The sequence below is a fragment of the Anomaloglossus baeobatrachus genome, chromosome 7 (assembly GCF_048569485.1).
Source record: "Anomaloglossus baeobatrachus isolate aAnoBae1 chromosome 7, aAnoBae1.hap1, whole genome shotgun sequence".
Classification (NCBI taxonomy): domain Eukaryota; kingdom Metazoa; phylum Chordata; class Amphibia; order Anura; family Aromobatidae; genus Anomaloglossus; species Anomaloglossus baeobatrachus.
The window spans coordinates 218654653-218670087 of record NC_134359.1 but is presented as its reverse complement, the minus strand read 5'-3'; the positions used below and the strand labels follow the sequence as shown (position 1 = coordinate 218670087).

At 45.2% G+C, this 15435-nt stretch overlaps 1 protein-coding gene across 1 annotated transcript in view; it reads left to right on the top strand.

The window, feature by feature from the left end:
- LOC142246081 (uncharacterized) overlaps positions 1–15435 on the top strand; it is a 104133-nt gene that overhangs the window by 26184 nt on the left and 62514 nt on the right. The window contains exons 4-5 of the mRNA XM_075319102.1: positions 2760–2819; positions 14709–14768. Coding sequence (XP_075175217.1) covers positions 2760–2819; positions 14709–14768 — 120 coding nt within the window. The remainder of the gene's footprint in view (positions 1–2759; positions 2820–14708; positions 14769–15435) is intronic.

Sequence of the window (15435 nt, the reverse complement as noted above, 5' to 3'; positions counted from 1 at the left end):
CCCAAAATATATATTTTTTCCTAAGATTCCATAGGCCTTGCTATGTCTCTGTATGCCTCAGATTACATAAGAACCCTAAAAAAATCGTGGATTTCTCCATAGCATCCAATGCATTACAGAGGTAATATTTTCAATGAGAAAATCTTCCAAAATTATTTGATAAAGTCTTAATAATATAGAATTTAATTTGGCATCTGATTCCCAAATTATGTTATAGACAGTGTCTAAATAACAAATCATACCCTATACAAAGAATATGCCATACTGCACCCAAATAAAATGAAATTCTGTACTCAATAAACCATACAGAACCATAATATATTTTATCATAATATGGAAATATTAACATCTACGTGTTACATAAATCTGATGAAATCTGGTTATACATCAGCATAGTTTCATAGTTAAGGGTTGAAAGAAAACAGATCCATTAATGAGTAAGGCAAAAAAAAAAATCTCATATGGTTTCTATCCCTATGTTAACATCCCACCACCAGAATCTTATACCCATAATCTGTAATATTATTATATGTTCATGAAAGGCATCCAGGCCTCATTGAATTTTTGTACTGAGTTGACCATTACAGCATTATGTAGCCATAGTCTCACTTTTCTTACAGTAAAGAATCTGCATCTATGATCATGATTATTCTTGATCTCCTCTAGATGTAGAGGATACTCCCTTTGTGTCATCGCAGGCCTAGGTGTAAAAAGATCATTATAGAGATCTTTGTATTTTCTCTGAATATATTTGTACATTGTAATAAGATCGCCATTAAGTCTTCATTTTTCCAAACTGACTTTTTACTTACTGGGTTAGTAATGGGGGTGTATGATAGACACCACTCCATTACTAACACCAGTGCTTGATGCCAGCTGACACTAAACAGCTGACATCAACCCCATAAACCATTACCACCGCACCAGTGTAATTAGGAAGAGCTATGGCAAAGCTCCAGAATTAGAGGATCTTATGTATTGTGCCACTTTTGGGGCGGCTGCGGGATGGTATTTTTAAGCTGGAAAGGCCAGTAACCAAACACATTCCGAACCTCCTGATAATGTCAGCCAGCAGCTGTCTGCTTTACCTTTGCTGATTATCAAAAATAAGGGTGACCCTATATTGTTTTTTTAATGATATCTATTTCTCAATCTACTCTCTCTAATATTTAACTATCTAGTTATATCTTTATATTTTTATGGTGTCTCTCTATGTGTATTTGTCTGTATTGGGACTTTGAACTCTGCTTTGGGCAACTTCTGTTTGTTCTGCTGCCTGAGTTTCAACCAATTTTATTGATACTTGATAGAATTTGCTTAGATGCGGTTTTTAGTGCCTTTATGCTGAGTAAATGGACTAAAAATGCATATGCATTTTTTTCATTTGTGGATTTTCCACTTCTAATGCATGTGTATGAGGAAATTCAGCACTGAAAAGTCAGCTTCCCCACAAGTGAAATCAACATGCGGCGGTTTGGGGAGCTTACTCAGCATAACAAAGCAGCATATGGATATGAGATTTCTATTAATCCCGTACACTTTGCTTGAATTGTAAAATGCTGTGTTTTTGAGTCAGCGAAGATATGCAGAATAAAAAATGCGAGTAACACTCATCGTGGGCATGTACCCTTAATTGTTTTGTGCTGATTACGCCTTTCTGAGAGCTGTCGGTGGGACTGACTGCTATTTAAACCCCTGGGTCTTTGACTTTCACTGCCAGTTAATTTGTTTTGCTACCTGGCTTGTCTTAGGCTGGGTTCACACATAGCGACAGCGATAACGACGTCGCTGTTACGTCACCATTTTCTGTGACGTAACAGCGACCTAGTAAGTCGCTATTATGATTGCTGCTTAGCTGTCAAACACAGCGACGCAGCAGCGATAATAACGTCACTACATGTGCAGAGAGCAGGGAGCCGCGCACACTGCTTAGCGCTGGCTCCTTGCTCTCCTAGCTACAGTACACATCGGGTTAATTAACCCGATGTGTACTGCAGCTACATGTGCAGAGAGCAGGAGCCGGCAGCACAGGCAGCGTGAGAGCGGCGGAGGCTGGTAACGAAGGTAAATAGCGGGTAACCACCTTGGTTACCCGATGTTTACCCTGGTTACAGCTTACCGCAGCTGCCAGACGCCGGCTCCTGCTCTCTGCTCGCTTCATTTCGTCGCTCTCTCGCTGTCACACACAGCAATCTGTGCGTCACAGCGGGAGAGCAACAATAAAAAAACGAACCAGGGCTGTGTGTAACAAGCAGCGATCTCACAGCAGGGGCCAGATCGCTGCTCAGTGTCACACACAACGAGATCGCTAATAAGGTCACTGTTGCGTCCCCAAAACCGTGACGTAGCAGCGATTTCGGTAGCGATCTCGCTATGTGTGAAGCACCCCTTAGTCCTTGCTTCTGTTATTTCCTGATTCCTCCTGTTTTGTGACCTTGAGGTGAATTTTGACTATCCTCTTGTTTTACGGCTCTGTTCCTAACATGACCGCTTGACTTTGCTTAGCAACCCTCTAGTTCGCTCCTCCAGACTGCAGCCCTTCCGTAGAAGCAATTTTCTGGACCCCATTATAAGACCAGATCACTGTACGGGTGTTAAAGGGTGAAAGTCGGGGACTCATTTGGAATCTGCCAGATGCAAAGGCTTGTGCCAAGTCCGTACCAGGCAACCTTTTTGAGCCTGTGGCCTCTGACAAACATGACAATAAGTACCCCTAGTTTCCCTATCTTCTGAAAACTTTCATTTTTATTTTTTTACAGGTTTTGGAGGAGGATATCAATACAACCCATCATCTGGATTTGGGGGGCCCCAGCAGCCAGGTATAGTGCAATGGGTACTCATACATATTTGATTTCTTTTCTAATAATATACCTTGTTGTTGCCACATAATAAAAATATGTGGCCAAAGATATCATATTGTATTGTATTGTAACATTGTAATCATACCATATGATATAACAAACCGTCACAGCAGTTTTAAGTATCACTGTTAGTGTTCCTATATGATGAGCCATGAGATCTTGGACTATATTGTCATAATTGATAATATTGTCAACTGTAAATTTATCCAGCTTTAGACCTATTGCTTATGTGATTAAAATATATTTTGACTCTGAAAATGAGAAAATAACTTATTTGTGTTATCATAGCTTAAAATGTGTCAATATACTCTCAAATTTGGTTGCAAAAATTGGCCTAAGTGGGTGAAAACCAAGGTGATGCCTCATTACCTTGATGAAGTCCATAAGAGTGGAACATGTCGGGGAGGCTTTTTTCTATTTTAATAGCTCATTGTTCCTTTAGTCATTAGACACTGCACAATCGCATACAATCCTTGATGGTTAGATTATGGCAACTGCCCTTTTGCTTTATGCTTGATATACAATTTGAAACAATTGTTGCTGTACACCTTTGTAGCTACAAATGGGTAGATCTATTCATATGTATATTGAATGGCTCAACTTACATAGTAATTTGACCGCTTGGGTCATATTTAAACATACAGGTGCATCTAAATAAATTAGAATATCATCAAAAAGTTATTTCAGTAATTCAATACAAAAAGGGAAACACATATATTATATAGGGTCATTACAGAGTAAATTTATTTCAAGTGTTTTTTTCTGTTATTGTTAATGATTAGTGATGAGCGAGTATGCTTGTTACTACTCGGTACTCGCACGAGTATCACTGTACTCGGGCTACTCGGCGGGGACCGAGTAATCTCGCGATACTCGTGCTGTACTCGTGGTCTTCATCCCTGCATGTTGGCGCTCTTTTGAGAGCCAGCCCTCATGCAGGGATTGGCTGGCAGACCACTGCAATGCCACAGCCCTGTTAGTTGTGGAATTGCAGTGATTGGCCGGCCCGCACAGCGTGACCGAGCCTTTATACCGGCGGGCGCGCTGTGCTCTGCTCACAGCCATCCAGACAGTCAGTGCAGGGAGAGGGTCGCTGCTTCAGGGAAAGGTTTGCGGCCCTTTATAGTTATTTCCGTAGCAGGGCTGCAAACAGTGTGACCAGAAGTCCTTCTCAGGACTATTGTAGTTCTATACAGGCAGGCAGGGTAAAGCCAGGTCGGAGTACAGGAGCAGAGTCCTTCTCAGGACTATTGTTGCTGTATATAGGCAGGGTATAGCCAGGTCGGAATACAGGCTAGTGACCAGAAGAGTCCTTGTCAGGACTATTGTAGCAGTATACAGGCAGGCAGGCAGGCAGGCAGGGTATATAGACATTCCTAGTGGTGACCGTATACCAGCCTTCATCATATCTGGGGCTGGTGTACACAGTCTAAAACAGTCCAGATAGTGTCAGACTTCTCAGTAATTGTCGCTCCTAAAAACCTGTTAGGTTCTTAGTGCGTCCGTGCTTGCATTTAAAAACCGCACGTGTGTGCCTGTCGGTGGCAGCGTACAGGTGCACTTGTGTGCGTTTTTCACAAACTATTATATAACGCACAAGTGTAGTGTATAATACACGTCAGTCAGCAGTGGCTGATAGTGTCAGACTTCTCAGTAATTGTCGCTCCTAAAAACCTGTTAGGTTCTTAGTGCGTCCGTGCTTGCATTTAAAAACCGCACGTGTGTGCCTGTCGGTGGCAGCGTACAGGTGCACTTGTGTGCGTTTTTCACAAACTATTATATAACGCACAAGTGTAGTGTATAATACACGTCAGTCAGCAGTGGCTGATAGTGTCAGACTTCTCAGTAATTGTCGCTCCTAAAAACCTGTTAGGTTCTTAGTGCGTCCGTGCTTGCATTTAAAAACCGCACGTGTGTGCCTGTCGGTGGCAGCGTACAGGTGCACTTGTGTGCGTTTTTCACAAACTATTATATAACGCACAAGTGTAGTGTATAATACACGTCAGTCAGCAGTGGCTGATAGTGTCAGACTTCTCAGTAATTGTCGCTCCTAAAAACCTGTTAGGTTCTTAGTGCGTCCGTGCTTGCATTTAAAAACCGCACGTGTGTGCCTGTCGGTGGCAGCGTACAGGTGCACTTGTGTGCGTTTTTCACAAACTATTATATAATGCACAAGTGTAGTGTATAATACACGTCAGTCAGCAGTGGCTGATAGTGTCAGACTTCTCAGTAATTGTCGCTCCTAAAAACCTGTTAGGTTCTTAGTGCGTCCGTGCTTGCATTTAAAAACCGCATGTGTGTGCCTGTCAGTGGCAGCGTACAGGTGCACGATTTGCACAAACTTGGATATAACGCACAAGTCTAGTGAATACACGTCAGCACAGCATTGCAAAATGCGCAAGGGCGTTGGCAAGGAACAAGGAAGTGAACGTGATGGTGGTGCAGGCAGAGGCCGAGGTCGTGGGCAAGCTCTAATTTCGCCACAACAAAGGGCCACATCTAGTCACTCGCACGTCCTGTCCCAAATTCTTGGGGACCGCAGCAGTACACCGCTCTTGAACCAAGACCAGTGTCAACAGGTTGTTAGTTGGATGGCGGATAATGCTTCCAGTCAGATTGGCACCACCACAAACACTCTGTCTTCCACACGGTCAAGTGTCAGTAGCCGTGATACTGCACCGCACATTTCAGAACCTGATCCTCCTTCCTACCACAAGGCTGAGTACACGTCCTCGGACATTACTGATCCCACACTTGGACACTCGGAAGAGCTGTTCACGTTTCCATTCGCACATTCTGGCCTCTCGCCAGCTCATGTTGAAGTGGGTCATGAGGAGATCGTATGTACAGATGCCCAAATATTTGAGCAGCCACGTTCTCACGAAGTTGGCAACGTGTCTCAACAAGGGGTGGACGATGATGAGACACAATTGTCAGGAGGAGGAGCAGGGTGCGGAAGAGGAAGACGACGTGGTGGATGATCCAGTAACTGACCCAACCTGGCAGGAGGATATGCAGAGCGAGGACAGCAGTGCAAAGGGGGAGGGAGGCGTAGCATCCCAACAGGCAGTAAGAAGCAGGGTGGTGGCTCCAGGCAGAAGTCAGGCAACCATTCCCCGGAACAACAACACCTCACAAGGTGCCTGTACAAATGTTAGGTCTTCCCGAGTCTGGCAGTTTTTTAAGTTGGCTCCAGATGATTCTAAAAAGGCCATTTGCAACACCTGCCGTGCCAGCATCAGCAGGGGTACCAAAACTAGCAGCCTGACCACCACCAGCATGATCAGGCACATGTCAGCCAAGCACCCGACTTTGTGGGAAGTACAACAGAGTCGAGGAGCAGTGCTTGCTGATGTCACTGCTACGTCTTCGCTGGTTGTGCATGCGAGTCAATCCCCTGTCCATGCTGCCTGCCTGTGAACAAGCCTCCTCCGCTCCTGCACCTGCAGTTGCCTACGCAGAAATAACACCATCATCAAGCACGTCCTTGTCCCAGCGCAGCGTTCAGTTATCCATTCAGCAAACCTTTGAACGCAGGCGCAAATACACTGCCAACGCCCCACATGCCACAGTTCTAAATGCTAACATTTCGCGACTGCTTGCGCTGGAAATGTTGCCTTTTAGGCTGGTGGAGACAGAAGCATTCCGCGACCTGATGGCGGCAGCTGTCCCACGTTACTCGGTCCCTAGCCGCCACTATTTCTCCCGGTGTGCCGTCCCCGCGTTGCATAACCACATGTCACAAAACATCACATGTGCCCTGAACAACGCTGTTTCACCCAAAGTCCACCTAACCACAGACACGTGGACAAGTGCTTGTGGGCAAGGCCGCTACATCTCGTTGACGGCACACTGGGTTAATATTGTGGAAGCTGGGACCCAGTCTGAGCGAGGGACGGAACACGTCCTTCCCACACCAAGGTTTGCAGGCCCTACCTCAGTCAGGGTTTCACCCACACTCTACAGCTCCGGAATGTCATGCTCTTCAGCCTCCTCCTCCTCCTGCGCATCCTCATCCACTTTACCCTCCACACCAGTCCCAAGCTGGAAGCACTGCTGCACTGCCTCGGCGAAGCGGCAACAGGCTGTGCTGAAGCTAATCTGCATAGGTGAAAAACCCCACAATGCAGAAGAGGTGTGGACAGCTCTGAAACAGCAGGCAGATCACTGGCTCACACCTCTGAACCTAAAGCCAGGAAAGGTCGTGTGTGACAATGGCCGGAACCTGGTGGCGGCTTTGAGGCGAGGCCAGCTGACACATGTTCCATGCGTGGCCCATGTGCTCAACCTCGTGGTTCAGCGGTTTCTAAAGTCATACCCAGAGCTGTCTGATCTGCTGGTAAAAGTTCGCCACCTGTCTGCACATTTTCGAAAGTCACCTACTGCTTCAGCCGGCCTTGCCGGCTTTCAGCGCCGTTTGCATCTTCCGGTTCACAGACTGGTGTGTGATGTCCCCACGCGTTGGAATTCAACTCTGCACATGTTGGTCAGGATATGTGAGCAGAAGAGGGCAGTTGTTGAGTACCCGCATCACTTAAGCCGTCGGGAAATGGGTCAAACTCCACACATAACACCTGAGGAGTGGAGATGGATGTCCGACCTATGTACCATCCTCCAAAACTTTGAGGACTCCACCAAGATGGTGAGTGGTGATGACGCCATTATTAGCGTCACCATACCGCTACTCTGCCTTCTAAAACGGTCTCTGCTCAAAAACAAACATGATGCATTGCAGGCGGAGCGCGATGAGTTGCAGCAAGAAACAGTAGTGGGTGTGGGTGATAACACACAGCCCAGCCTCGTCTCATCACAACGTGCAGTGGAGGACTATGATGAGGAGGAGGATGAAGACATGGAGCAACTCTCCGACCAAATTGAGGATATGACATGCACACCAGTCATATCCTCGGTTCAGCGTGGCTGGCCAGAGGACAGGGTAGATGAGGAGGAGGAGGAGGACAGCATGTTCAGTCATCGTGTTGGTTAGGCTACTGAAGTGATGGCTGTTAAGAGTCTGGCGCACATGGCTGACTTTATGGTAAGCTGCCTGTCTCGTGACCCTCGCGTTAAGAACATCTTGGCCGACAATCATTACTGGTTGGTAACACTGTTAGACCCACGCTACAAGGAGAACTTTATGTCTCTTATTCCCGAGGCGGAGAGGTCAACCAAAATGCAGCAGTTCCGGAAGGCCATAGTCACAGTAGTAGGCAAAGCATTCCCCTCACAAAACGCTAGCGGCATAGGTCAGGAATCAGTGGACAACCAAGGCGTACAGCCGAGAGAGGCACAAGTCCAATCCGCCAGAGGTAGGGGAACAGTCTTTAAGATGTGGGACAGTTTTCTCAGCCCCTCACGTACCACAGCCCCTGAGGTGCGGGGTAGTGCCACAAGAAATCCTAAGTTTGCCAAGATGCTCAAGGAGTACCTTGCAGATCGAACAACTGTACTCCGACATTCCTCTGTGCCTTACAATTATTGGGTATCCAAGGTGGACACGTGGCATGAATTGGCTCTCTACGCCTTGGAAGTCCTGGCCTGCCCTGCCGCTAGCGTTTTGTCAGAGCGTGTTTTTAGTGCCGCAGGTGGAATCATTACAGATAAACGCACCCGCCTGTCAACTGAAAATGCTGACAGGCTGACTCTGATCAAGATGAACAAGGGTTTGATTGGGCCAGACTTCACCACACCACCAGCAAATGAGAGCGGAATTTAAAGTTTGTAACGGGAATTTGCCATGTACCTCCACTCACCCATGGGTACACACTTCTGGACATTGGATAATCGCTGGACTGCTCCTCCTTCTCCTCATGTGCCACCATGATGACCGTTACAATAGTTAGGCCTTTGTTTCAGGTATACCCCCAGTGCTAAATTTTTTCGCCCATTCTTTGCAGAATGGACATTACAACGACAGGAGACCCGCTCCTTTGCAATGGGAACAATGTTTTGAGGCCCACATGCACGTCTCTATCCAGGGACAACGTGGAGCCTCCCAATTTTTGGCTGCCCTGCCTAAGGGCTATACTATAATAGACCCACTTCCTGACAATGGACACTTAATGGTTTGAGGCCCTCATGCACGTCTCTATCCAGGGACAACTTGGAGCCTCCCAATTTTTGGCTGCCCTGCCAAAGGGCTATACTACAATAGACCCACTTCCTTACAATAGGCACTTCAGGTTTACAGGCCCTCATGTACGTCTCTATCCAGGTACAACGTGGAGCCTCCCAATTTTTGGCTGCCCTGCCAAAGGGCTATACTACAATAGACCCACTTCCTTACAATAGGCACTTCAGGTTTACAGGCCCTCATGCACGTCTCTATCCAGGGACAACGTGGAGCCTCCCAATTTTTGGCTGCCCTGCCAAAGGGCTATACTACAATAGACCCACTTCCTTACAATGGGCACTTCAGGTTTACAGGCCCTCATGCACGTCTCTATCCAGGGACAACGTGGAGCCTCCCAATTTTTGGCTGCCCTGCCAAAGGGCTATACTACAATAGACCCACTTCCTTACAATGGGCACTTAAGGTTTACAGGCCCTCATGCACGTCTCTATCCAGGGACAACGTGGAGCCTCACAATTTTTGGCTGCCCTGCCTAAGGGCTATACTACAATAGACCCACTTCCTTACAATGGGCACTTCAGGTTTACAGGCCCTCATGCACGTCTGTATGCAGGGGCATTGGTGAACCTCACAATTTTGGACTGCCCTGGCAAAGGAAAATACTACAAAGACTCACTTCCTCAAAATGGGCACATTAGACTCAGAGGCCTTTATGTACGTCTCTTCTCAGGGACATCGGAGTGCCACACAATGTTTTACGTAAAATCTTTCATGTATTAATCTCAAAAAGTAACATACATTAGCTCTATCTCACTATTGGGTATGTGCCCTTAACATTTCCGCCATGAAAATTCATTTTGGTGTCATTTTTGAAGGTTTTCTGGTGAGTCTGTAAAAATGGCGTAAAACGCGGACAAAATTGTTCACAGCTGTGACTTTTGAGTGATAAAAGCTTCAAGGGGTCTTCCCCATGCTGTTGCCATGTCATTTGAGCACTCTTCTGAGACTTTTGTGCCATTTTTAGGGTTTCTACATGCTGCCGGGGGTCATTTCACAAAAATACTCGGGTCTCCCATAGGATAACATTGGGCTCGGTGCTCGGGCCGAGTACACGAGTATCTTGGGATGCTCGGCCCGAGCCTCGAGCACCCGAGCTTTTTAGCACTCGCTCATCACTATTAATGATTATGGCTTACAGCCAATGAAAACCCAAAAGTCATTATCTCAAAAATTATAATAATTACCACAAAACACCTGCAAAACCTTCCTAAACGTTTAAAATGGTCCCTTAGTCTGGTTCGGTAGGCTACACAATCATGGGAAGACTGCTGACTTGACAGATGTACAGAAGGCAGTCATTGACACACTCCACAAGAAAGGTAAGTCACAAAAGGTCATTGCTAAAGAAGCTGGGTGTTCAGAGTGCTGTATCCAAGCATATTAGAGAAAAGTTGAGTGTAAGGAAAAAGTGTGGTATAAAAAGGTGAACAAGCAACCGTGATAACCGCAGCCTTGATAGGATTGTTAAGAAAAGGCCATTCAAAAATTAGGGGGAGATTCACAAGGAGTGGACTGCTGCTGGAGTCAGTGCATCAAGAGCCACCACACACAGACGAATCCAGGACATGGGTACAACTGTCGCATTCTTTGTGTCAAGCCACTCATGACCAATAGACAACACCAGAAGCGTCTTACCTGGGCCAAGAAGAAAAAGAATTAGACTGTTTCTCAGTGGTCCAAGGTGGTGTGTTCAGATGACCGTAAATTTTGCATTTCATGGGGAAATCAAGGTTCCAGAGTCTGGAGAAAGAGTGGAGAGGCCATAATCCAAGCAGCTTAAGGTCTAGTGTGAAGTTTCCACAATCAGTGATGGTTTGGGGAGCCATGTCATCTGCTGGTATAGGTCCACTGTGTTTTATCCAGACCAAAGTCAGTGCAGCCGTCTACCGGGAAATTTTAGAGCACTTCATGCTTCCCTCTGCCGACAAGCTTTTTGGAGCTGGAAATTCCATTTTCCAGCAGGACTTGGCACCGGTCCACACTGCCAAAAGTAACAATACCTGGTTTAGTAACCACAGTATCACTGTGCTTGACTGGCCAGCAAACTCGCTTAACCTAAACTCCATAGAGAATCTATGGGGTATTGTCAATAAGAAGATGAGAGACACCAGACCCAACAATGCAGACAAGCTGAAGGCTGCTTTTAAAGCATCCTGGGCTTCCTTAACACCTCAGCAGTGCCACCGGCTTTTGTGGCTAACCCTCCCTGTGGAGTGTGTTAATGACTGCCTTCTGGACGTCTGTCAAGTCAGCAGTTTTCCCCATGATTGTGTAGCCTACCGAACCAGACTAAAGAACAATTTTAAATGCTTAGGAAGCCTTTGCAGGTGGTAATTATTCTAATTTTCTGAGATACTGACTTTTGGGTTTTCGTTGGCTGTAAGCCATAATCATCAACAGAAATAAACACTTAAAATAGATCCCTCTGTGTGTAATGATGACGCTATATAATAATAATAATTCATTTATTTATATAGCGCTGTTAATTCCACAGTGCTTTACATACATTGGCAATACTGTCCCCATTGGGGCTCACAATTTAGAGTCCCTATCTGTATGTCTTTGGAGTGTGGGAGGAAACTGGAGAGCCTGGAGGAAACCCACGCAAATACGGAGAGAACATACAAACTCCTTGCAGATGGTGTCCTTGGTGGGAATTGAACCCAGGACCTCAGCGCTGCAAGACTGCAGTGCTAACCACTGAGGCACCGTGCCGCCCCCTAATATATACGCATTTCCCTTTTTGTATTGAATTATTGAGATAAATTAACTTTTTGATGATATTCTAATTTATTGAGATGCACTTGTATGTGGGACCAATAAGGCACAGTGTAATTTTAATGTGTACTTTAGCATATGATTTGCACGACTTACTTAACTTTTATCTGTTAAATTGAAAATATATGTTTATTTTGGATTGATTAAAATTTAATTTTTTCGCCTTTGGATATTGGATTGAAAATATTAGTTAATCCGTACTGATACCATTGAGCAATTTTGTTGTGTTCTCTTTCCCACTCTGTCTTTCCTGTCAGAAACAATTTTCAAAAATCTACCTCTGCTTATCAATTTTTAAATTTTATTCACATGTCTATATTTTTCAGCAATTTGTAAGACAAAAACAGAATTGGCTCCAAAGTGCAGATAACTTTGGCTCTTTCAGTTATAGTCTTTTTTTTCCGAGGTTTAAATCTTGATTTTGGCTACCATATAAAACTGATGCAAAAAACTGACCAAATACTGATGTATGAATAAGCCCTTATTCATATCAAACTTGCCCCTATTGTAGCCTTTAGACTCCATTTATGCTCCTTTATCACAGTGTCCATTTTTATGTTCTTGTACCTGTTTAAAGTCTACATGCCCACTAGAGGTTAAAGGGAACCTGTCAGGTCCAATATGCACCCAGAACCACGAGCAGTTCTGGGTACATATTGCTAATCCCTGCCTTCATAGTGCGCTTGACCCAAACTCTGGGGTCATGCGCCCTGAGCCAATACCCCCGTCGGACGTGATTGCCGCGGAGAGGTAAGTGAGATCATCTTCTGACGCTGCATATTCATTAGCATGTTAGTACGCCCATAGTGGTGTACTAACATGCTAATAGGGGCGTCTGGCCGGGGAACTAACGCCCAGGGGACTAGTCCCCTCGCTCATTAGCATACGATAAAAGATCTTTAGAAATACCTTTTCCAAAGATCTCACTGTACACAGGGACAGTTATACAGGTTTTAGCAGTATGCACCCAGAACTGCTCGTGGTTCTGGGTGAATATTGCACTTGACAAGTTCCCTTTAAATTTACAAACCTAAAGTTTTAGGCTCACCTTTTTTATGATTTTTGAATATTTGAACTTCATATACTCTGTTAGTCTCCAGCAGTTTGTGGCCTGCCAGATCTTTACAGTATTTCAGGGAGAGCGCTGGAGGTCACTTTTCAATGCAAGTCTATGAGAGCCTCTTTCTGGCCTCATTCTGGCTCTCATAGACCTGTATTGAGAGCTTGTGATTGTTACCGTTGACATCCGGCAGTCAGAAGTTACAGTCACAAGATGGTGCCGTGGGACCAAATCGGCACCAATAAAAGATGAAGAAGACGGCTGGTAATTGTAATAATAGGGGCAGGGACCTTAGGTTAGAACCACCACTCCAGTGCTGAAAAAAAACAACAACACTCGAGTGGTGTTTTAAATATTAGAAATCATCTTTTGTTTAACATGGTACTTAATTCCTGAAGAACTAGGGGGATGAATTGTACTTGAAACCAAGTGATTTGTACATTTGAGTGTTTATTGAGGTTGTGCTGCACTTATTCCTAGATTAACCCCTTCACGACCTTGGACGGATCTATCCGTCATAGATCGTGTCCCGTTAAGCCCCGCCCCCTGCCGCGGGCAGGCGGCGTGGATCGGCACACATATCAGCTGTTTTCAACAGCTGACATGTGTGCCTGCTAGCCGCGGGTGGAATCGCTTCCACCCGCGGCCATTAACCCCTTAAATCTTGCTGCCAAAGTCTGGCAGCAAGATTTAAATGCGCGCGGCCATGTTTGTTACTCACCGCCGCCCCCACCGGAAGTCACGTGTGTTATCACGTGACTATCGGTGGTTGCCATCGTAGCACAGGGTCATGTGATGACGCCTGCTGCTATGATCTTTCACTTTCATTTTCCCTCGGCCGAGAGCAGAGGGAAAACCAAAGTGAGTGAATCTGCTGATTACAGCGGTATTGCTGTGATCAGCAGATAGCGATCAGCGATCGGATTGCTGATTGCTATAGCCCCCTAGGGGGACTAGTAAAATAAAAAAAAAAGTAAAAAAAAAAGTTTTAAAAAATAAAAAAAAAAACAAAAAACCTAAAAGTTCAAATCACCCCCCTTTCCCCCCATTGAAAATTAAAGGGTTAAAAAATAAATAAATATACACATATTTGGTATCGCCGCGTTCAGAAATGCCCGATCTATCAAAATATAAAATCAATTATTCTGATTGGTAAACGGCGTAGTGGCAAAAAAATTCCAAACGCCAAAATTACGTTTTTTGGTCGCCGCAAGTTTTGCGCAAAATGCAATAACAGGCGATCAAAACGTAGCATCTGCGCAAAAATGGTACCATTATAAACGTCAGCTCGAGACGCAAAAAATAAGCCATCACTGAGCCATTGATCCCAAAAAATAAGAACTCTACGTGTTTCGGAAAATGGCGCAAAACGTGCGCCACTTTTATTGGACAAACTTGTGAATTTTTTTTAACCCCTTAGATACAAGTAAACCTATACATGTTTGGTGTCTACAAACTCGCACCGACCTGAGGCATCACACCCAGACATCAGTTTTACCATATAGTGAACACCGTGAATAAAATATCCCAAAAACTATTGTACGATCCCACTTTTTTTGCAATTTTTCCGCACTTGGAATTTTTTTGCCGTTTTCCAGTACACTATATGGTAAAACTTATGATTTCATTTAAAAGTACAACTCGTCCCGCAAAAAACAAGCCCTCATATGGCAAGATTGACGGAATAATAAAAAAGTTACGGCTCTTGGAAGAAAAGGAGCAAAAAACAAAAACGCAAAAACGGAAAGTGCCCGGGGGCTGAAGGGGTTAAGCAGATGATTCGTAGTGGGAATTTATAGAATCCCTAAACATGTCATGCCAACATATGCATCCCTTTTTGTCCAATCTTCTTGAAACTTTCACTTTTTTTATACAGGAGTTGGAGGAGGTTATCCATCTTCACCACAATATGGAGTTGGAGGGGCACAGCACCCAGGTATACTGTAATAGTAATGCCATATTGTACACAAATAATAGAAATCAGTACCCCAAAATATCATACTGTACCCAGATAATATACCACACTGTATACAAATCTTCTTTTAAATACAGTGGAACCTCGCTTAACGAGTAATCCAGTTAGCGAGTATTTTGCCTAACGAGCAAAGCTTTCTGTAAATTTGTAACTCGGTTTACGAGAAAGCTTTGCTGTACGAGCAAAATACTTACCGCACACACTTCCGGTTCCGGACATCTACCGCGCTCTAACCCGCACTTGCAGTCCACACAAATGCACACAAGGACGCGCAAACCACACACACACAAACAAACATGCACGCACACACATACAGTATTATGCTCACCTTACCCTCCGTTCCATCGCCGACCTCATGGTTCCTCATGGACCATGAGGCCGGCGATGGAACCTTCGGAAGGTAAGGTGAGCATAATATGTGTACCTTCCATTCCATCGCCGGCCTCCTGGGTCCTGTAGTTCGCCGGTATAGGATGTGTATCGGCATTCAGCAAGCATCGCGACGAGGCAGGAACTTCCCCTGTCTGCCGCTACTCAAAGGCAGCACGCTGAACAATCAGAGGCAAGCGGCTCCTGCCTTTGACATCAGCGCTCTGGCAGCGGAAGTTCCTCCCTTGTCGTGATGGTA